The 22,782-nt window shown below is 48.7% G+C and overlaps 2 protein-coding genes; one reads left to right on the top strand and one right to left on the bottom strand.

The window, feature by feature from the left end:
* Window positions 1-6,243: 6,243 nt before the first annotated feature.
* GSTUM_00005757001 (uncharacterized protein) lies at window positions 6,244-8,388 on the top strand (the record flags this gene model as incomplete). Its single annotated transcript, XM_002837818.1, has 6 exons — window positions 6,244-6,796; window positions 6,899-6,963; window positions 7,019-7,340; window positions 7,512-8,043; window positions 8,112-8,224; window positions 8,279-8,388. The coding sequence occupies 6 exons, from the start codon at window positions 6,244-6,246 to the stop codon at window positions 8,386-8,388; spliced, it is 1,695 nt and encodes a 564-aa protein (XP_002837864.1).
* Window positions 8,389-16,356: 7,968 nt separating this feature from the next.
* On the bottom strand, window positions 16,357-17,814 carry GSTUM_00005755001 (uncharacterized protein; the record flags this gene model as incomplete). XM_002837817.2 has 1 exon in its annotated part: window positions 16,357-17,814. The coding sequence occupies one exon, from the start codon at window positions 17,812-17,814 to the stop codon at window positions 16,753-16,755; it is 1,062 nt and encodes a 353-aa protein (XP_002837863.1). The 3' UTR covers window positions 16,357-16,752.
* Between the last annotated feature and the right edge of the window lie 4,968 nt (window positions 17,815-22,782).

The raw sequence follows: 22,782 nt of genomic DNA, 5'->3' as shown, positions 1-22,782 counted from the left end.
TGCGGCCGTTGTGGCTGCCTACATCAAATATCAGCGCAAGTGCTTTCGGATAACGGCGAAGATCCGCAATGCCATGGAACTGCACATCTGTGCACAATATACCTCAGACGGCTACGACAAGGATCCCAAGTTATTGTGGAACAACCTCGCGGAGGAGTATCGCAAAGCTCTTGGGTTAGAACTCTATTACTTTCGCTGTTCACTCTTCGACTGTAGTCTCGAAGCTCACGGAATGTCCGCCAAATACATCCACAAATTGGAGCGTATTATCGAGTGTTTACGTGAGGCTGAGGAAGCCATCAAACCGCGCGAGAAGACTTTTTACTTTTTGAATGGACTGCCTCCATCCTGGCGCGAATGGAGAGACTTGCAGGCCACGATCATCAAGCCCGACCAACCAGAAGACCTGATCGCAGCAATCAAGGGGCGGGAGTAGTCGCTCAATTGTGATGGAAGCGGAACTGCAGAGAAGGACTCAGTTCTCACAGTGAAAGGGAGGGCTTTCAGAAATTCGAAGACCTGGTCTGGTGCAAATAGACGATCCCGGTGTGAATCTTCAGAAGCCAGCAGGGAGGAATTGATGACCTGCTACTATTCCCAGAAGAAGGGGCATTGACAAAGCGAGTGTCGAAAGCTCAAGGCAGATACCGCAAAGGGCACCCGGCAAGACAAAGTCACCACAGCCGCCCAGGCAGCACCTGCAAACCGACTCAGCAATTCCCTCTTTACGGAGTACAGTTCATCCTCCTTCACCGTGAGCACCCAGCAGTGGCTCCTCGATAGCAGTTGTAGCACCCACATCACAGGTGCAAGAGAAGACTTCATCAGCTAAACTCCGATCCCTGAGGATGAACACTGGATTCGAGTAGCAGACAACATGGAAATTGATGTGCTGGGATGAGGCAACATTAAACTTGTAGTCTGGGACAGTACCAGGAAGCAGAAAACAGCGTTCGTCATCGCCAGTATCCTGCATGTTCCGGCTTGCAACAAGACCGCTCTCCTCTCTGTCTCTCAGCTGAGGTTAACCAGTGTTTTCACGGAGTTCCTTCCGGGGGGAGGGACTATTTTACGAAAACGGGACGGAACTCACATTGAGGTGATAGAGAGAGGAGGACTCTAAGTCCTTCAGACCTGCCAGCACAGCGTGGGCTCTGATAGGATTTTGATAAGTAAGACAGAGTTGCCAACAAATGACGAAAAAGTGGTGAAAGCGGCCGCCTTATAGCATTTTAGATTGGGATACCTGGGAATGGACGCGGTTAGATGTCTTTCTATGGAGGAAAATGAGATCCCAAGACTACGCCGCGTGGCCCGCTGTGTTTGTGCCAGTTGCATCTATGGGAAAATAGCCCGCAAACCTTTCCCTCTCGTCCCTGCAACATCACGAGCAACACAACCTTTGGAATTGATCCACAGTGACATCGCTGGACCAATTGAACCCAAATCTCTCGGAGGATTCAGCTATTTACTGATGTTTATAGGTGACTTTACAAGATATAAAATAGGTTACCTTCTGAAGAAGAAGTCCGAAGCTTTCGCCTGTTTTAAGGAATACAAAGCACTCGTCGAGAAGCAACAAGGAAGATCAATTTGTAAACTCCGTACAGACAGGGGAGGCGAATACACATCAAACGAGTTCTGTCATCTACTTCAACAGGAAGGAATTGAGATGCAGAGAATGACTCCATACACCCCACAGTCTAATGGTGTCAGTGAGGGGGCGAACCATACAGTGATAGGAACAACCAGAGCCTTACTATACGCTGTTAACGCACCCAAGCTGTACTGGGCTGAGGCCGCTATGACAGCAATCTACATTTGAAACCGTCTTCCCACCCATGCAATTGGTCCCGGGAGTACACCGTTCGAGTTATGATATGAAAGGAAACCAGGTTATGAGCACTTCCGGGTTTGGGGATGCATTTGCTACGCACAAGTGCCCAAGGAGACTAGAAAGAAGCTCGACAAGACGGCGAAGAAATACATATTCATTGGGTATACGGAAACTACCTCCCAGTATCGCCTCTATGACCCACAACGAAAACGCTTCGTCATCTCCTATGACGTTCAATTCGAGGAATCTATGTCCTACTTCAGCTTTCAGACAGCTAAAGGCGAGGTGCCTGTATGCTTTTACGCTCCGGCTGTCGAGCCGTAGGAAGAACAGCTGGCTTGGAGTGACGAGTTCGATGAGGAGGACAAAGGCGTGGCGGCTGAGGAAGTCAAGAAGATCCTCAGATACAAAAGTGAAGAGGAGGAAGAACATGAAGAGCCAGACCTAGAACCAGAAGCCAGACCCATGGATAAGAGACCCAAGATGCTGCGAGAATTGGAATCCGATGGGGAAAGTGCCTTCAGGGATGCAAGAAAAGGCGAGCTTCCAGCAATCGAAGAAACAGGCCACCGGGCTCGCAGTGGGAATGTGTCATCTTCTGCGGGATCGAGCAGCCCGATGGCATCCGTGGTCTATATGGTGGAAGCTGGACCGTGAAGTTACAAAGCAGCAATGGAATCTGAAGATGGAAAGGAGTGGCAGAAGGCCATCGACTCCGAGTACGCCTCTTTGGAAAGGAACAAGGTACTAAAGGCAGTTGAGGAGATCCCAGAGGATAAGAAGGCAATTCTGACGAAGCTCATCTTACAACGCAAACTCGATCCATCCGGCGAGACGGTCCGGTTCAAGGTAAGATTGGTAGCTCAGGGATTCCGTCAGGTTGAGGGACTCGACTTCACAGACACCTTCACACCTGTAGCAAGCCTGGCCAGTGTAAGAATTGTCCTATCGATCGCGGCCAAGAAAGAATTCATTATACAACAGATAGATGTCGTGACAGCATTTTTGGAAAGCGCACTCAAGGAGGAAATCTACATAATGTTACCGGACGGTGCATTTGGGGCACGCCTTGCACGCCTAAATCGGAGTCTCTATGGGCTCAAGCAATCACCCCGCTGCTGGTACACGACGATCGATTCCTTCCTTCTCAACAAATTGGGCTTCCGTCGGGGAAGATTCGACTGTTGCATCTACACGCACGAGGACAGTACAATACTGGCCCTCTACGTCGACGACATGCTTATCGCAGGGACTGCTCTCAATGTGGTCTCCGTTTGTAAGAAGCTGAAGGCACGGTTCGAGATGGTGGATCTCGGTACAGTTGGTCACTTTCTGGCGATGGTCCTGGCTAGAGAGGAAGAGACACGCTCGATTTCCCTTACACAGGAGGGTTACATTGAGAGAGTGTTGGAACGATTCGGTATGGCTGGAAGCAAACCAGTTCGTACACCTATGGAAAAGGCGAAATCTGGATTGCGACACGAAGGCAACATCCTCTGTGATAAGATGCTTTATCTACAGTTGATTGGCAGTCTGGGATAGATTGCGACTGGCATGAGACCCGACATTGCGTTCGCAGTCTCATACCTTGGAAGGTTTAATGCAGAGCCTACGGAACAGCACTGGGTTTGTGCTAAACGGGTTCTACACTACTTGGCAGGAATGAAACATCTCAGACTCATGCTCAGTCTGGGGGGAGAAACGGATCGTGAGCTGTCACTCGAAGGCTACGTCAATTCAGACTTCGCAGGAGACGTGGACTCGTTCAAGTCTACATCTGGATATGCGTTTCTTCTCGGCTCCGGTATAATTCAGTGGCACTCAAAATGTCAATCAATAACCGCCACCAGCACCGCCGATGCAGAGTTCATCGCAAGCACATCTGCTATACAGGAGCTAGTATGGTTTCGACGATTGGTTGTGGAAATCACGGGAAAGGACCTCCCAGTCAGTATGCTCTTCAACGATAACCAAGCATCGCTTTCTATGTTCAAAGACACAACGTATAAACCTCACAGCAAACATATCGGGGTACACGTCTGTCAGATGAGAGAGCTTATTGAGGATGGAAAGGACGTTACTATGGAGTACGTGGGAACCAATGATATGATCGCGGATGGATTGACAAAATCTCTTATTTTGGTAAAGCATGTTGAGTTTGTTCGTATGTCTAGTCTAGTCTAGTTTAGTTTAGTTTCCTGTTTCACGCTTTTACCTTTCTCGTCTGTGTTTACTTTTTTACTTCTATTTTTACTTAGATATCAGTGGACGGTGATGCCTGTAGGGGGAGTGTTGAGTGTTGTTACTATGTACGGGCAACGACCTGAGTTGTGGGATGTGTTCCGGTAGTATTAGGGTTTAGATAGTTATGGATATAGGGTTAGATCATGGTGCGCACAATGGTTACCACTTGTACTTAGCCAGCAGGTAACCGCCTGAGCAATACAACTAAGTTCAATCCTTCTTAAAAACACTCCCACTCCACATCTTCCTTGCAGCCACGCATTCCTCCACTCAACATCCGCAACTCTGGTAAGGGAATTCCGTAGGAGTGGATAGAGCATAGCTTCCATGAGCAGGAGTTAGGTGATTGAACCAGAATTTATCTGGGTATGTATGAAAATAGAAAATGTAGGAGAAAGCCACATATTACGACTTCCACTTGTTTTTTTTCTATCCTCTTTTTTTGTTTGCTTCTCAGAATCAGGTTGATATGATATCAGGGACCCAGGAGGTCTCGTGAAAGTATTTGATGCAGAGTGTGTTCAGTACAAGTGGAAGTCAATCGACATCCCACCATGATACAAGGCTTGGTATCGTAGCCCTCGAGTCTGCTTTCTGGCCTGCTATCACAGCCTAAGTTAACCACTGGAATTTCCACTGCAATCACGACCCCTCCTCCATCCTTTCTACAGACGCCCTTGAAAAGCCCAGCAACAACAATATTTCTTTCAATAAGTCAGATAAGTGCTAAATCGTGGATATATAAGTAGTAGCAAAAGGCAAAGTAAAGGTACTGCAGGTCTCTCACTTCAGGTGAGCAACACTATAGGAATAAGTTGACAGATGTCGCCGGACGTTTTTCCCCTCCCACTGTGATCATGGGATATCACTCACTCAATCAAGGATTACAACGGTTCTGATTTCGGCGGATGTCAGACTTAAACACACCCCAACGCGCTGTCCCTTTCAAAGGCATAAGGTGTTGTTGAAGCGGCTCAGTCAGCAGCACCTTGAGTGAAAACAGTATTACAGTATGCAGTTTTCGAAGATGAAGAAGAGCGTATCTTACCGAGTAGAAGGGACAGCCGGAGACTGCCCACGGGACAGGTATGATATCGACGGAATCAATAAAATAAATAAAACCCTTCCGAAGAGCCTGAAAACCTACAAATCTGATGTTAGAAAATAATCATAATATTATAATATAATAATAAAAAGCAAAGCAAAATCTAGTACCATATTTTTTTTTTTCGTGTTTCACGATACCACTCTTTTTACTCTATAACACCAACTCTGTTTTGCCATGGAAAATGACAATTTCTTGAAAAAATTCCAAAGAAACAGCTCCTCGTAGGAGGGAAGCTCTCCTCCCCCCAAGCAATTTTTCGGCCGTTTTGGAATCACGATGGCGGATAAGTAGGGTCGTAATTATCATTAAAATTTAATATGCTTACTAAGATGTCGGATTTTCACGAACAATTTAGATCTTGTTGCGGTTATTCCTTCCTCGTGCCCAACGCTCCTATATCATAGCTAGCAGACCACTTGTGATATAATATCATACTTGTCATGGAAAAAAAATCGGTTGGGACACTTTTTTCTCACCTTGGGGGCATTCGTAACTTCTAGAAAAAAGAAACTTGTTCATCCGATATCCCCTCTGCAAATTTGCCCTTTATTTTTCCCCGCGCCTATAATACTGGGAATGGGCCCCAACCAGATGCCACGAAGATCTGGGCTCTAGGAAGGCATGTGAAACTCAATCAGGGAGGGAATGAAAGTTTGTATGCCAAACACCTGAATGAGCGAAAACTTTTCACCACATATGACAAAACCTTACAAACAGGAAAATTTTTCTTGTACTTGTACCCGGCCCTTCCCCGGACAGAGAGCGAAACAGCCGTAGGGTCGGGGAGATGGACACCTCGTTCATTTAAGATGGTGAACGGGAAACGTGTCCAAATACTGGTATGGAAAATGGCAATACCATAAATACCCCCCCCTCTGAGCTGCCATGAACTCTACATCAACCGCCATTCCTACCGTTCGCCCGACTTCACTGTTTAGATACCACAAAACGAAAGCACTGGACAAACATCCATTGACACACCGACACTCTTTTACAAAGCGCAATGCTAAAGTCCCAGGTGATCGAATCTTGGAACAACCAGCAAGATGAGATTATGGAAGACCCGGAACTGGAATACGACGACTCGGACGACGCAAGATATGATGATGAGGACACGGAGTGGGACAGTGGGGAGGACTGTCAAGAAGACGGCTATGAGGATGGGACCGAGAATGAAGGCAGAGGTGGTGAAGGTGACGGTGACGGCGATGGTATGTGCTCTCCCAGACTGACTCCCACTCAACCTCAACCCGAAGCCATACCAACTGAGCGACCAGATTCACAGCCACACACCCGCTCCGGGTCTACAGGCCAGCCCCCGCTTCGCCCACTACCCATTCTCAGACCCGAAGCGAAGAATGCAACCACCTACGAGATCACACCCTATGTCGCAGCTCCTCAGTCTACGAGCATAAATGCCTTTTGCGCTACGCCTTGTATGCGTTGGGTGTTTACCGGCGGTAGTGATGGCTATATTAGGCGATTCGACTGGTTTGGGAGCATTAATGGCAAAGTGCCCTTGACAGTTGCACAGCGTCACCAATTCACTGACAGTGCAACAAGAGCTGGAGTTCTGTTGTCTTATTGGGGAAACGAGGAACCAATAGGTAGGGTCCTATTCGTGCCCAGCTTCACCAATATGCTAAAGTGATCAGTAGTTCCCGGCAAGCCCCATGCCCTTTATGTGCCGGAAACAACCGGCGACCTAGAATTAAGCCCAGTCTACAGTCTGGCTGTTCAAAATCAGAGCCTATGGCTGCTCAGTGGACTTAAGGTTTTTTCCCTCTCGCAAAGACTGGAAGTTCTGTGACTAACACCTAGCTTATTAGAGTGGCGGCATAAACCTCCAATCGGTTCGACACGACGAAGGAAAAATTATAACCACACTCCGGAAACACAACTCGGCTGTCAGCGTGCTTACACTTGCCAGCGATGAGAAGTCTGTTCTTTCTGGAGGTTGGGACGGAGCAATCTACGACTGGGATCTAAATACTGGTCAATCCCGCCGAGAATTTCCCTCTTCCTCAGGCCAGATATCAAGTATAGCCTTCCGGCCAATATCCACCGAATCTCAAGAGATCAGGAACACTCCTTTGATCAACGGTGTATCTCGAGCTGGAGACAAGGGTTTATCCAATGGTACCTGCACGAGTAATGGATATGGAGACGAAGATGCCCCCGGAAGTCCCAGGGAGAGCATGAGAAGTTTTGGCAGCCTCTTCGGTGATGATGATGACGAGGATGCCCCCGGAAGTCCCACGGAGAGCATGAGAAGTTTTGGCAGCCTCTTCGGTGATGATGACGACGATACGGAAATGGGAGGGGAAGAGGATGAGATGAGTAGAGCTATTACAAACGGGGTCTGCAGTGATCCGCCCCCCCCAGAGAATTTTAGGGAGGACCAAAGAACCAACAATGGTGATACGATCATGACCAACGGTGTCACTAGAATACACACCGATGAGACATCCGGAACCAGAAATGGTTCCGCTAACGGCAGTCTTGGGACTTCTAATGACTTCCTTCCACCCGCATCGACTGACTGGCCACCATCCTCGACCGACAAGAATGTGTTCCTAGCATCTTCCATGGATGGCACCCTTCGTATATGGGACATCAGAAAGCCCAACCCTATAGCAGTCAGCACTCCCTCCACAGGAGTTCCACCTTGGTGCATGGACTCTTGCTGGAGCAGGGACGGGAACTTTATCTATGCGGGACGACGAAACGGCACAGTTGAAGAATTCAGCGCCCATAAAGGGATCGGGGAAACAACGAGGATAATGAAGTTCCCATTGGGAAGTGGTCCAGTATCTGCACTGGCCCCTTTGCCGAACGGAAGGCATTTAATTTGGTTCGCGCCAGATTTTCCTTTTCCCCCAAAAGTTCCTAGGCTAACTATGTCTGTCCCTGCCTTTACAGCGCATCATTCGACAACCTACGATTATACGACCTTAGTGAGGATGCATCGAGGCACTCGACTCTACCGTTCTATATTATCCCGGGTCACCACGGAGGTGTTATTTCATCATTATGTATTTATTCCGCTCTCATCACAAAAGCTCCAGCCCTCGACTAACAGTGCTTAGATGTCGATGCTACCGGCCAATACCTAATATCGAATGCCGGAAACCGAGGGTGGGGGGGTACAACAACAGAAGCCCTTCTAGGTTATGAGATTGTGAGCGTATTATCCTAACAGGTTCTCCATCCTTGTGTTGTTCTACTGTACTTATACCCTACACTGTACAACAATACAACTGATGTCTGACCAACGAGCCCAATGTTTACATTATAAACCAAGCCAAGACATTTTAAACGCATATTGTATTCTCTCCTTCCTGCCTTCCTTCCCAAAAACCAGTCCTTATATACGCATAATATCATTCACCCCCCCCCAATTCTAATAGTGACAAAAGTGTAGAGTATATAAGGCGAAGGTGAGAATATCGGCGTATTCACTTCTACTCAGGAGCAACAAGAGAGAGACAAAAGAAAGAGTAGAGATTGATATGATCTAACGAGCAAAGAAACGCTGTGTTACAAGACCTACGGAAAATAAAGACAAAGCACGAGACTATAGAGAGTGTGTGGGAGAAAAAATCATAGAAATATTATGAAGGAGAAAAAAATGACATGAAAAAAAAATTGAGATCCGCCCACACTCCCTAAGCTTCAAACACCACCTAATATAAATCTCGTGTACTATGATACCAACCGACCAATCGTTCCACCTCTAAAAATCCGTTTTTTTTTTGCGCTATGGTATCCAAATCTATGATGCCAGGTATGATGTGCAGTTTTGTTTTCCAAATATGATACCGGAAGGTGATGAGGACACTGAAACAGCCATCGTATGTTTCAACAAAAAAGAAGCCGACGCATAGTAGACGTGTATGATACCCGGGTGGTCAGGTATTAATATTGTTGGGATCCCGTTCCACTGGTCACCGGTTCCCCCCCCCCTTTTTTTTATTATTACCTTGAGAAGAAGAAGATGGCGTCACACGACTGTCCTCCATATAGTACACACCCTGACTATGATACAAGAACAAACGGGAAAATTGGTGGCGGGTGAAAAAAAAAAAAAAAAAAGGAAAACTTGTGAGAAAGATGAGCATCTCGAGGTTATTCATTCCCCCCTCCTCCCCTCCGCGATGATGCTCGCTTGTTTATTACCATTTCTGGCCCGTGAGTAATTTGACGCTAGGGGAATCTGCGGTTGCGGGCTTTGATATGACCGCGGAACACGCGTGGCCGGAACACAGCCACTTTTGTCGGGGTGGAGTACCGGTATGATATGTCTGGGACTGGGAGGTGTTATTGGTGCCGAAGGTGGGAGTAATTATGTATAGTAGATTTTTGTTCGGTAATTTGGGTTTTCTTTTTGTAGGGACTGTTTTCCTTGGTCGACTGTGTTCATGGGATATCACTCGTACCTAGCTCACCGCTTTTTCCGACGTTTGTTCTTTTCTTTTCTCTCCCGAGTCGGCAAGACTTGCCAGCGCGCACGGAAAAATACTCGCCTGTTTTATCACCAGATTTCCTGACCCATATAATATGATAGCTTGGTCTACATGTGTGTAAATGACACATCTCCTTTCGGCAATGGACACGAATATTGTAAAAACATGCCCTTCTGTTAACGCGTGCCAAGGTTGTGTGGCTTGTGTGCCAACAACCCCTCCCCTCCCGAGCCTTCCGCGGCTAACTTTATGGCGCCACTCCCGCGTAACTTTGTGGCTTCAACACAGCTCTACGGCTCCGTTTTTTGTTTCGATAGTCAAAGAAGAAACGGTCACTTCGTATGGAACGGAAACGATTGCGGCGCCAAGCAACACAACCTTGGCTCGGGTATCACAATCTCCCGAACCTCCAAGTGAAGTAAAATAAGTCGTTCGGTAACGTGAGGAGAGAAAAGTATAGACGGAGGAATGATGGATAAAAACCAGCAGGAGATTTTCTTAGGCACTTAATTGAAAGGTCAGAATTCGCATATCATTTCTAAGTAGATAGCAAGGCCCTTTTATCCCAAGATGATCTACATCTTGTCCAGTGCCTGTGTGGATGAAAATTTTCATCTCCGGTAAGGGGACTAAAGTCTTGTCCCTTTGAAACAACAAGGAAACAGAAAAGAAACAAGAGAGAAATTTTCACTGCAAGGAGATAGAGAGGAAACAGTACGGAGACAACAGGGTGATAACAGTTTCAGACATCAAGTAAGGTATAACTGAAAGTTCGTGAAGATCATATAGGAAACCAATAGTAAGTATGAAATCGAAACCCAGGGACAATATTCCAACACCAAGCATCACTCGACCATTTTTCTCCGGAACCCGCGGCCCGGCGGATGGCCAATGCCCAATATCCCCACCCACCTATCTCCTACCGGCAACTACACCCAAATCTATTCGAGAACTTCCTTTACGAACCCACCCATCTCTAGAAGAGAAAAAAATGTGGAACTAGGAAGAAAACGATTCATCCGCACAATCCCATCTTCTTCACTCCCATCAGCAGCAATGTCAGGTCTCTACCATGCCGACCCCTTCAATCCAACGGAGGTGCTAAAAAGGAAAGGCAAGTGATCGGAGAGGAGATGGCTGGGCTTACTGGGCTGCCGGAGAATTTGTCGGGTATTGCGCTTGATATCAAAAGATGCTCACACAAATCTTTCTCTTTTTTCCCTTTCGCGGAAGGTGGTGTCTTGTGCTCGCTATTTGTCTGGTAGCGGGCGCTGGGGGTTGTGGGCTGTTCAGGTGGTTAGAACTATAAGATACTTGCTGTATGATCAATGGAATGCCTTCCTGGGATTCTTGGATGCCTCGGCTGGGAGGATTGGTTGTGCGGTTAAAGCATCCGTTAGGCTCGTCGCGGATATTGTTGCCAGCGGTTCGTCAACCGCCGTTGTCTCGTAATCAATCACCTACGAGTAGTTCCTCCACGCATGCCATCCCGTTGATAATAAGAATTCCGTCAAGGACCAAGATATAATCCTCTTTCTGTAGCCCTTCCCCAGCACCCCTCCCTCCGCCTCCAAGGATACCGCCACCGGTTGGGGGTGAAAAACTCGGATAAACGAACAATGAAAAATTCCCCACTCTCGAATCTAACCCCGCTCTCAAGCTAAAGCAGCCATTTCCCGCTACAGATAACCCACTACGCGAACCTAAAACCAATACAACAAGGCACGCCTAGAGAGCCCATAGCTACAAAATTTCAATACAACAGCAACTCGGTGGCAACCCCCCGAAATTTCGAGTTGGGGACCATGACCCCATCATCCTGGGTAGACCGGGGGGCTTGCTCAGGCTCAGCGGGCGGAGCCATCTGCGCACCCAGTCACTAGTGTTAAAAGCGGGCGTATTCAAAAGAAAAAATGCTAAGGGTGGGGTTTTATTTCATGGATTTTGGCACAAGCGATGGGATATAGGGGAACTAGCATCAGTATTGTATAATAGTATGATAGATGGCTTGCAAGTGAAAACCCGACGGAGATCGCTGCGCGGTGTTGAGAGAAATTCGTGGGAGGAAATAAACTGACAGCTTGCGAATATAGAAGATGGGGTCCTAAAGCTGAACTTAGTGTCTATTCCTACCCATTGCCTATAGTGAGCTGTACTATACACCCCCACCCAGTATAAAATATATAAGACAAACATTGACGAATAATAGGAATGAAGAATCACGAGAAAGGAGATGATATCGACCAAGTCTAACAGGAGCTCCAAGAAAGGAAAGGGTGAGGAAAAGGAAAAGAACAAAAACAGATACAGAGCAGATGGCGAACCGAAACGGCAAAAGAAACACCCCCACCAAAGCCTACTAACACTACTCAGAAACTAGTTATAGAGTGCGAATAATTCACGTAGCAAAGAATATAATTGAGAGGGCCAGTGATAAAAGACAGGTGTACTGATCGACCGCAAGTGAGAGAAATAGATCTAGTGTTGCTAGGGTGGGTGTCAGCTTTCCTGAGAAGGTGCCAGAAGCTTAGGGGTTGAATGGGAGGGGGTTGAAAAAGTCCGGACTGCTCAGTCGAGGGGATGTCGCTAACTGCGGAATTGGGAGTCTTCGAGGTCCGATACTGGTTCCAATTTATTGAGTCTACCAATATGAGTGCATGTTAGCCACATACGTCTGCGATATCGGCGTTGAAACCATCACCTCTAAATGGCATACCTGCCGCGCTCTCCCCCATACCCCAACGGAGGCCGGGAGGCGATTCTAGCCAACACGATCTGCTGTGTCAGAACTCATACCGTCCCGTTCAAGTAACATTACTACGACCCGATTATGTCCTCTAGAGAGAGCCCTCGACAATGGCGTTTGATTCGCGTTATCTGGGGTGGCGGTGCGCACATCTTTCCGTTCTAAAAGCATCTTTACTACCACCTCATTTCCGTTCTCTGCCGCCCATGAGAGTGGCGTCCGGCCATATTTGGTGTCCGCCTGGTTGGGATTGACATCCCCTCGTTCCAAAAGCATCTTTACTACCCCAGAATGCCCGTTATCCACGGCCAACAAGAGTGGCGTCACGCCATATTCCTCCTGGTTGGGATTGGCATCCCCTCGTTCCAAAAGCATCTTCACTACCCCCGGATGCCCGCTTCCAGCGGCCCACAAGAGTGGCGTCCGGCCATATTTGGTGTCTGCCTGGTCGGGATTGACATCCCCTCGTTCTAAAAGCATTTTTACTACCCCAGAATGCCCTCTTCTCGCTGCCCATATGAGAGCTGTACTACCCATGCTATCGATTGCATTGACGTCCCATTCCTTCATCTTCAATATAGCAGCAACTATCCCCACGATTCCGAGAAATGCTACTCCGTGGAGCCCTGTGAATCCGATCGGACCTTTAATCCCGTTAAAATAAGGGCCTGCGCTCCTATATCCAATAGAATGCAATAACATTAATTGGGCAGATATATGTTCATCAAATCTATCCAGAAGTCTGAGTGCAAGCCCCTTCACATTTTTCGTCATCCCCCTTCTTATGTGCTCCCCCCAGTAACGAGAAGCATATTCCAGAAGCGGTAATGCTGCGGGAGCAGAGAGAAGTGTTGGCGAGAGACTCCGGACAGATTCAAAATTGAGGTACGTCAAACAGACCTCCGCGATTGACGAGTGGGGGCTGTGGAATAGGGTTGGATTGCTTGAGAGATGCTCTTGCAGAGTAAAGTGCACTAGTCGGACAGTGGGCGAAGACGAAGACGACTCGACCGTGACAAGACCCAGACAAGATGCTAGGAGCGTCCGCAATGCAGGAACGTTATCCACATCCAGATCCGTAGATCCCACCTCTACCCCCAGCGCATGGCAGAGCTCCGAAGCCCGTAATGGCCGTTCCGAATGAGACACCCACATCAGGACCTTTAGTCCAACAATTGACTTGTTTCCCTTTTGCGCCTTCAGTCGGGACAGAGTTGCTGCGTAGGCATCACTCAATCCATTGCCCTTGGTCATCTCTACAAGCTTCTTCCTTCTCTGATGAATTGTCACCTCTCCCAAAATTGCGTCAACATTTAGCGAAACAAGGAGGAATCTACACAGAATCATGGGTGAGTATTGGTCAATGTAGAGTGGGAATGATAAGTGTTCTTACATATCAGATATCTTTCCCAAAATAGTTCCAATAATATCCGCTCGCAAATCATCATTCATAGCCTCTGGATCGGCATCCTCGTCTAACCTCCTCTCCAGATAACTCCTAATATCATCTGTATTAGGACTGATGGGTATCACAATTGTTTTCGTAAAATATCTCTGAACATCTTCCTTGACATGAGATCTACCAGTGAGGAATATTTGTGTCCTAGGGGACTCCCGAACAATATCTCTCAGCGACTTAAGGAGTTCCAGAAGATGCCTCGGTAAGCACTCATCAAGCGCGTCAATGCAGATGAAAACTTGGGGTAGTGAGGCAATAGCGGTCTTCAACATCACTATCAGATCCGGGAGTATCGGCCCTCTCCCACCAAACTCCATTTTCGCTTTATGGAACGCCTCCCGTAGATATTTTGGGATGTCCCCTCTACCTGCCAGTTGTCCCAGAATAGCTCCCATCACGTTGGTGGCGGTCTGCTCTTGCTGCGAAAGGTAGTCGCAGTACAGGCCTGCGACGGCGATACCCCCCTCCCCCGCCTGATCGCACAGGCTGTCGATCACCAAGGAACTAGTATTTCTAGCCGTCAGCGATATTCGCTTCTTTCTAAGGATCCCGCCATTTACCTCAGATATGTCTTTCCCACTCCTGGATTTCCGCTGCAAAACAATACAGCCTTATCCGCTCCACCCTCATTACTCCTCCACTCCCGAAACTCGCTTTCTTCCAATAGCCAATACCCGACACCGGCAAATCGCTCGGTGCGCACGCTTTGATGTCTCGTAGTCGGCTCGAGCGGCGAGAGCCAGCGCATAATCTGCGCATCTTCGTCGGACTTGTACACATTGCTATTGAAACTGTTCGTTATGTTTCCGCTGCCCGTACTGCCGTCGCCTATTTGGACTTGTACATGTGCACTCTGGGCCATGATATTCTGTGTGGTTTTGGTTGAATGTAGATATGATTCAAAAGATTTTCAGGGTATTGGGGGAGTTCACGAACTTTCTATGGTATAAGCGGGCCTGAAGAAAGCGGGGCGATGATAATGTACCGTACTCGAATAACAGCCTGTTCTACGACCATTGCATCCAATAATTTCCATTTGGGAAAGAGTGCACGGAAAATATAAGACATTTCTCACGAACATAGAAAATTGCGGTACTTGTAAATTTACAATGTCCCTAAAAACATCCTAAAACAGTCATCTAAAGGTATCTACGAGTAATCCCGTCGTGGACAATAGGTATTGTCCCCGGGGAGCAAAGAGGGGTACGAGAACTTTACCAAAGCAGCCAGACATAAATTTATCTTGAGCGGCAATCCCCAATCGCGTAGATTCCCGCCAGTACTGTTCTTCTGCAGTCAATCAGCAAAATTGAAAGAAGGGGAAAATGACAAAAATGCAATAAACGACCTTTCTTGGTCCTAATCCCTTTTCAAGATCTCTAACCAATTCCAGTCATTTACAAGGTACGAGTATCACGAGTACCTTCCTAAGGCTGAGCGGCAAAGTACCCGGGTGAGGGGTATTTCGCATCCGGTTACACAAGCCCCGTCCATCCAGCGCGCTGCCATCAATACCACAAATTTGTCCTATGATGCCAGCAAAGTAGCCTTAAGACACTCAAATAACACAATCCCACAAGCTCTTGGCCTCGTTCCAACCCTTCACCAGCAACCAGCGAACCCCCCGGCCCCATAAACCACCCACGACCAACACAGCTCTCCCTCCTCCACATATATGATACACCTTTGTGTTAGCAGCGATCTGCCGACAACACCCGATCCGCGACCACACTTTTATAATACCGGGGAACCACCAGACGCTTCCGGTATGAAGTCCGACACAGCCTGGCGACACACATCTACACGGCCAAAAAATAACCACGAGTGATTATCCGTGATCGTATAGCTGCGCTCCAGGAACATCGTGCCACAGTACTAGCACTGTATACGATACGGAAAGCGATAGGGGCTATTAGGCGCACAAGCGCAATTGAATGATCCCCGGGAGTAAAAACAAGGTTTAATGCGGATAGCAAGCGACGTTTCCGAAAACGGCAGGGATACTCTAGATTATCCATTGACTTGACCCGCTTCGGGTAGCATGATACGATAACTATCTCATTAAAACACGGTCTGGGACCTGACTCCGTTTGAGTATCCTGGGTTGTCTGGTGGCATCTTTAGTATGATAGGAGGGAGAGAGATGGTGTGAGATAGGTTTTTGAGGAGGTTTCTAGTGTACGGTATTGTGATGTCTAATTGCACAGTGAGTGACCGCTCGTGCTCGTGCTTATTTGGTCAGCCCTACCGTACATACCTCTAAGCTCTCAAGCCCACTCGCTATAACACTTCCCAGAAATCCAGAATCAACAAACACTGGTGGCACAGTACGGTCCCATCTCAAGTCCAACCCCATCATCTCACTCCTACCACCACTGAACCAATTGTCCCAAACCAGCACCTCACATCACAGTACCCCATCGCACTAGCGTACGCACCAGGTGATCCGCGATCACCTACAGAGCCACAAAGGGGGTCTTTTGTTAAAAAAAAAAAAAAAAAGGCAAGGTATCTATTTTTAATATACGAACCAGACACAACACCAAACCCCACATTCTACTACCGTCCCATAGCGTACCATCCTGCGCCGTCCCAGACCAGACCAGACTAAACTAACCAACTACCTTACTAACTAAATGATCCGTAACACATGTGAGGTTCATACACGAAGAAAAAACACAACGCAAAAATCAAGGACAAGAGCCTAAACAGAAAATGAAAACTCCCGACAGCAAAGTAACATGCATGCAACAGCAAAAACAGAGATAAAAAAGAATAGAAGGAAATAAAAAAGGAATGAGGATGCTCAACCAACTGAACGCGAAATGATAAAACCCCCAATTCGCCAGATTACCAATCCAATTCAAAGAAAGGGGGGAACAAGGAAACATCTTACCCGAGCAACTTGAATTTCCGCAAGCCCATTCCCCAGATTTTTCCAAATCCCCTCGCCAACCCCTTCTTCTCCTTCCCAGCATCCTTGCCGTCCCTTGCATTCTTGCCGTGTGCGGAGTCAATATGCGCCTTCAGCTCATCACCATTTTCATACAAAGTCTTGGATGTAGGAGGGCACTGCGGGCAAATAGTTGGGGAACGGGACGCAGATGCGGTTACCGACTCGACGGTAGAGGTCGGGGCAGGGGTGGAGATTAGAGATTGGGTGATGGTGCGGGGGGCGCGGGGGCGTTCTTCTATCGCGGGGATAGAGGAGACGGAGGAGGTTAGATCTGTGTTTGGCCGTGGCGCGGTGGAGGGAGGAGTGGAAGTCTTGGAGGGGGGTGGTGAAGGGGCGCGGGCGATGTCGAACTTGGATGGAGTTGTGGCCTCTGGAATGGCTGGCTCGGGGGTAGCAACGGTTTGCTCGGGAGCGGCGGCGACAACATTTGTCTCGGCGATGGTAGGTTTAGTGATGGTGACGGGCTCCTCCTCAGTGGTCTCAGAGGCTGGAACGGGTGTCGGTAGGATGTGAACCTTCGTAGTGGTAGCATCTGGAATGGGAGTCTCCGGGATGATGGCCTCTAAAGCGATAGTCTCGGGAACGACGGCTTCGGTGATTGTCCGCTCAGGGATAGTTGTCTTGGGAGATTGGACCTTCTCTTCGGGTGGAGTGTGTGCTTCGGTGCTTGAAGGAATCGACTCTTCGGAACGAACACGAATGCCCTCCGGCTCGATTAAAAGTTCAGGGGTGGCTTCCTTGGGGACAGCTAGCACAGCGCCTAGCTCCTCCTCCACCTCCACTGCTACCTCCACCTCTACCCCCGCCTCCGCCTCCTCCACCACCTCCTCCACCTTCTCTTCCACCTTCTCCACCTTCTCCACGGTCTTCTCCACCTCCTCCTTTATCTCCACTCCCGCCTCCGCCTCCGCCTCCTCCTCCACCTCCTCCACCTCCTCCACCTCCTCCACCTCCTCCACCTCCTCCTCCACCACCCCCTCCTCCAACTGCACCTCCATTCCCTCCCCCTCTTTCATGCCCGGTATTACCTCCGGAGTTGTGACGACGGGCGATCCTTCAACAGCCTCCGGCTCTTCAGGTGCCTCGACAAATTCAAGAGTCGGTGAATCCTTCACCTCTTGGCTTGCAATTGGCTCCTCTTTCTCCATATGCTTCTCCCCGGCTTCCTTCGGTACACTAGTTGCGCTCGGTGTGCTTGGCGCACTCGGTACCTCCACCTCCTCTACAACGACAGGCACAACCTCAGTACGAACCACAGCAACACTCGCAGGCTCACTCGGCATTTTATCGCCGAATGGGTCCTCAACCGCGTCCCCAGAGCGTGAGCTAACGCTAGTAGCGGGCGTAAGTGTCGTGGTCTGGGTTTCCTCGGGGGTCTGTGGGATGTCGATATGTAGCACAGTAACCGGAGTCTTGACCATCTCCTCGAACTCCTCCGGCGGGGGCGTACTCGGCAAATTGAGCGAGGGCACGCTCGCGCTCGTCGCCGCAGCAGCCGCAGGCTCCATCTCCTTCGGTAGGTTTTCAGGGTTATTATCGTCTGCAGCCGTCAGGGAGACGCCATCGTCCATCGACGCGATCGACGACCGCCGTGAGTGGCTTGTCGGCATAACCTGCAGGGATGATGGTGCCGTCGCTACCCGCTCCATCAGTGTTGGCCGGCGGGTGCTGCTCGTACTAGGCGTGGGACTCGATCGTCGCGATGACTTCCGGGCGGCTCTGTTGTGGGATTGCGATGCCATGTGTTGTGTCATCGCCTGTTTATTGACAAACTTCCGAGCACACGTCCCACAGTACAATCTCGACGCCGCGGCGCGCGGGGCCATCTCAGCCGATGCGTGTGCCCGCCCCCGCAAGTGCTGGCTCAATGCCGCATCGGTTTTAAAGTACCGGTTGCATTCGGAGCAGTATACGTTCGGTACGTGAACAAGCTTCTTATGCTGCTGTAGAAACGAATCGTTCAGGAATGACCGGTCGCATTCGCTACAGTAATTCGGCGGGAGGTGTACATCCTTCGTGTGCTGCTCCAGAGCCTTCAGGTTGAAGTAGTATGTCGTGTATTCGCAAGACTGGCAGAAAAATTTGGGGGCATGGTCTGTCGTGGGAAAATGAAGGTTCCACTCGCGTTCGGTGGTATACCAAGTTCGACAAGGGCTGCAATAATGTGTCATCTTGCTGGTGATGGGCCGTGAATAAGTAAAGGAAACTCGAAACTACCTCGTAGGGGGAGGGGGGGTAGCGGGAGCTTTTTATTTAGCACAGCCAGCTCGCCCCACGCGAAGTGAGAATCGAGGGGAGGGGGGGTGGGGGAGATCAGGCTGCAGTTTCTGGATCGCCGGACGAGCTTCCAATCGGCCGGTTAACACTTGTTTGAGCGGAGAGGCGTTATGCTTTTTGGGAGCCTCATGAAACTTCAGCTTGCAGTGCCGGGGCCATTTTTTCCGGCGCTATTACCGTCGACGATGCCATTATTGGGCACTCGGGCTGCGTTTCAAGCGTGTCTGGCTTTTCCATCTTTCAATCATTGAATGCCACAAGCCAGAGCCCCAAATTCCTGGCCAATGAATTACAGGATCAGTGACTGGTATTTGCTGTGTGAGGATATCTTAGGCGGACCGTGTATTGTAATCTCCCCACAGTACATTAGAGCATTGACGTGTTCTTGTCCGGTGCTCACAACCAACCACGCGCAAAAAGAAGCGGTCCATATGCGGGTTGGAATGCATCTTCACCTCCAGTTGGCTCAGAGTCGCTGCTTCCTCGGAAGCTGCACGAGTGGGTCAATTTACAATTCCAAGAATAATTTAAAGAAAGGGAGGGATAAAAAGAATAGAAATCCGGGTGGGAAGGGATTCGATGGGGCAGTGAGGATTCGATATATTACTTGCCCATTACCTTTCGTGATGATTACCAGATCTTTTTGCTTCTCCTCCTCCTCCCCCGCTTTGCTATCTGCATCAGGCAAGAGCAGGATGTTTCACTCGCTCTCTCGAGTAATCCGGACAAAAAATGTTTTAACCAGCAAGCCACCTGGAAACGCGCCTGCTTGTACGCCTTCCGGGGGCATTAAGTGAGAGGGAAAGGAAAAAAAAAAAAGGAAAAAAAGGAAAAAAAGGGCGGTAGTGGCCTGCCAAAAAAAGGAGGGGAGGAGACATGTTTGTGAATAAGACTGGCTGAGGAATTGCCAACTGTCGTCAGTATTTTTGGAGGATCTTCCCAAGAGGGGACGCCGAGGATTGCCGCTTGATCGCTTTGCTTTCTTGGTAGGGATTATGTATCATAAATACCAGCACAGTGCCGCAATCTTGGTCAATTAAAAGTCGGGTCACCAGTGCTACTCGAGCATGGTGAGACCTGGGTCGGATTTGTCTGTTATCGATACTCGAGAATAACAGTACCGGTACTCGAGTACTACCGTAGTAGAGAGGAGCTGTGAAAATGGCTTAAAACCTGCTCCCCCGAACAGTATTGAACACAAAAATTCAGAGCCAAAATTAGCTGGGTATCCCTGAACCCTGAACTCTACAAATATCTAACCGCTGTGAGATTGGGGGGTACTCGTACCAGCACCAGCGGTTCCTAGATATTCTCAAATGAGAGTGAGTGTCAGGGACAGTTTTTTCACCGGCGAGTATACTCGAGTATGGCGGTGCCTTGGCAGCAACGATGTACTCGAGTATACCGACCGGTACAACGTATGGTACGAGTACTGTACGTACTCAGCAACAGCGCACTGCTACAGCCAAGACGCGACCACATACATCATACCTATGGTGTTATGAGGACCCCGTGGACACAAGCGGTACCGACTGGTGGACAACAGCTATTTTGGCGTGGCTAGGGCTTGATTCCGTCCGGTTGTGGATCAGCTCTGAATACGAGTACTCGATCGAGTACCTAGAGTGACAGCGCCCCACCCAGAAGAGAATGTCAGAAGTTGGAAGTTGGAGCTCTTGGCGAATATTTGATAAGGAAGAAAGCTCCATCACAGCAAGAAGTTTGTGTCATTGGGTATTCCTTGCTTTCCCAGGCGTTGTCCTGGGCACGGTTGCCAAAGGGTTCCGACTAACTTTGGTTTATGCGCTCGGGCGCCATCGCTCTAATTAAATTTTGTAAATTTATTCACATTACCGGCAGCGCAATGGGTCTCAAACTGGTCCCCAGAAAATGGCAAAACCTGATCTCTGAATACTTGTACTGTACCATAGGGAATCACAACAACGGACCCCGAGAAAATGGGGCCCACCCGATGTAGCCCTTTCTTGGTAGAATAGACGAGTCGTTTTTTTTTAATTTATTGCTCCCAAGCAGATACATCCAACTGGAGAAATTAGCCGTGCAAAAGTGCAAACTTTTGACCAGGGTGAAACAAGTGCTCAGATATTCGCAATGCGGGATACCAGCAAAATTAGCCTGGTACGACGGTACTTCACCAGAGGCGTGCGAAGCTCAACCTCAAGCTCTCAAGCTGGGTTAATGTGATGGAATTCCCACTATACTTGTATATTATTATTAAGTGGGTTGGCTGGCAAAGAAGGGTTCACCAATTCGGCCTTTCGCATAAGACCCACCTCTAAGCACGTTGTTCCATAGAAGATCCCAACAAATTGCGATTGACCAGGTGAGCGGCGGAACGGGAATTCCCGATTCATCACCAAAACTGCGAAGAAAAAAAGTTTTGTCCTGCAACGTTTCCCGCAAGCATCGGTGTGGGAATTGTGCGGCGCGATTGAGTGCTGTAACTCCAAGTACAGTACATTACCGGTGCAGCACCGCAGACTTACTCGTATCCGTAGAGCACAGTGCTCGAGTACTGTACAGTACAGCAACCGGTGGAAAACTTTTCCTTTCTCCTTGATCTCGAGCGGATCCCGAGCAAGGCGCTCTGCTCACTGCTCACACTGCTATCCCGGTATTTCAATGCGAGATTTACTGAAAAAAGATGTTGTGCCAGCGTGCATCCGTGTGAAGCGATACGTTATTATCCTCTCCACTTTTACCATACTACAAGTAGTCTTCCGTAAGTTGAATTTGGTGACGAGGGGCGGAGTGCAGGGGTCTTCTAAGAGCTCTGGACCAGCTTTTCTACGCCCATTTTTCCTTCAAAGGCTTTTCGAACACATACTCCGTGAGGTACCTTTCAGGGTCTATGCATCATGTTCTTGAACGCACCACCAGTCGGTATTGCGCACAGTACGGCAGACTGTACTGTATATACCCGCTACGTCTTTGGTTGCTTCAGTAGACGGGCGTCAGTACGTGGAAATCATGCCATTTGCCATTGTTCAACCGCTCTGTACTCGAGTATCATACGGTAGTCAAGCTCCAGGACCCGGACTACCTTGGTGTTGTACGAGCAGTTGTGCTGTGCTGTGTGTCTTGTATCAAAACCGCTGGCATTTTGTCTCTGTCAAATCCCAGGGAGGCTGGTGGCGAGGTCGGTGACTCGGACGCCCCTAAAACTGTGGGAAGCCTACAATGTTAGCAAAATTAGCGATTGGTTCGCAGTTTTCAATTGCTCAAGAACGTGTTTTCTCAAGTTTTCAGGGTTTCTGAGAGGTGGTGAATTTTGTTGCCGCTTCTCGGGTGCTTTCAGTTGCACCGCCAGCATACAGTTACAGCAACAGGAATGAAAAGCAGATAGCAGCGGCCCCCACGTGACGATAATAATATTATGATAGCTTAACACAACAAACAACATGTTCTGATGATGCTCTAAAAAAACACACAATTCTCTCCTATCCATTTCGTCTCCAAATGCAGATGCAGATTATTGCACAGACAGTGATTTCTATGCCGTCAAGAATGATATGTTACATGCGCTCCTAGAGGATCCACCTTTTTCAAATACCAGAATCTTGCGTCACCGGGCCCCTCTTGGTGACTTGAGCCTCACATCCCTTCCCTACCAACAAAGTTCTGGTTTACCCTGAGCCAACTTTTTGTTCCAACCATCGCAGAACAGA

This window comes from Tuber melanosporum (genome assembly GCF_000151645.1).
Source record: "Tuber melanosporum whole genome shotgun sequence assembly, scaffold_20, strain Mel28".
Taxonomy (NCBI): Eukaryota; Fungi; Ascomycota; class Pezizomycetes; order Pezizales; family Tuberaceae; genus Tuber; species Tuber melanosporum.
Note: the sequence above shows the minus strand (reverse complement) of the source record. Positions and strands in the feature narration are given on the sequence as shown.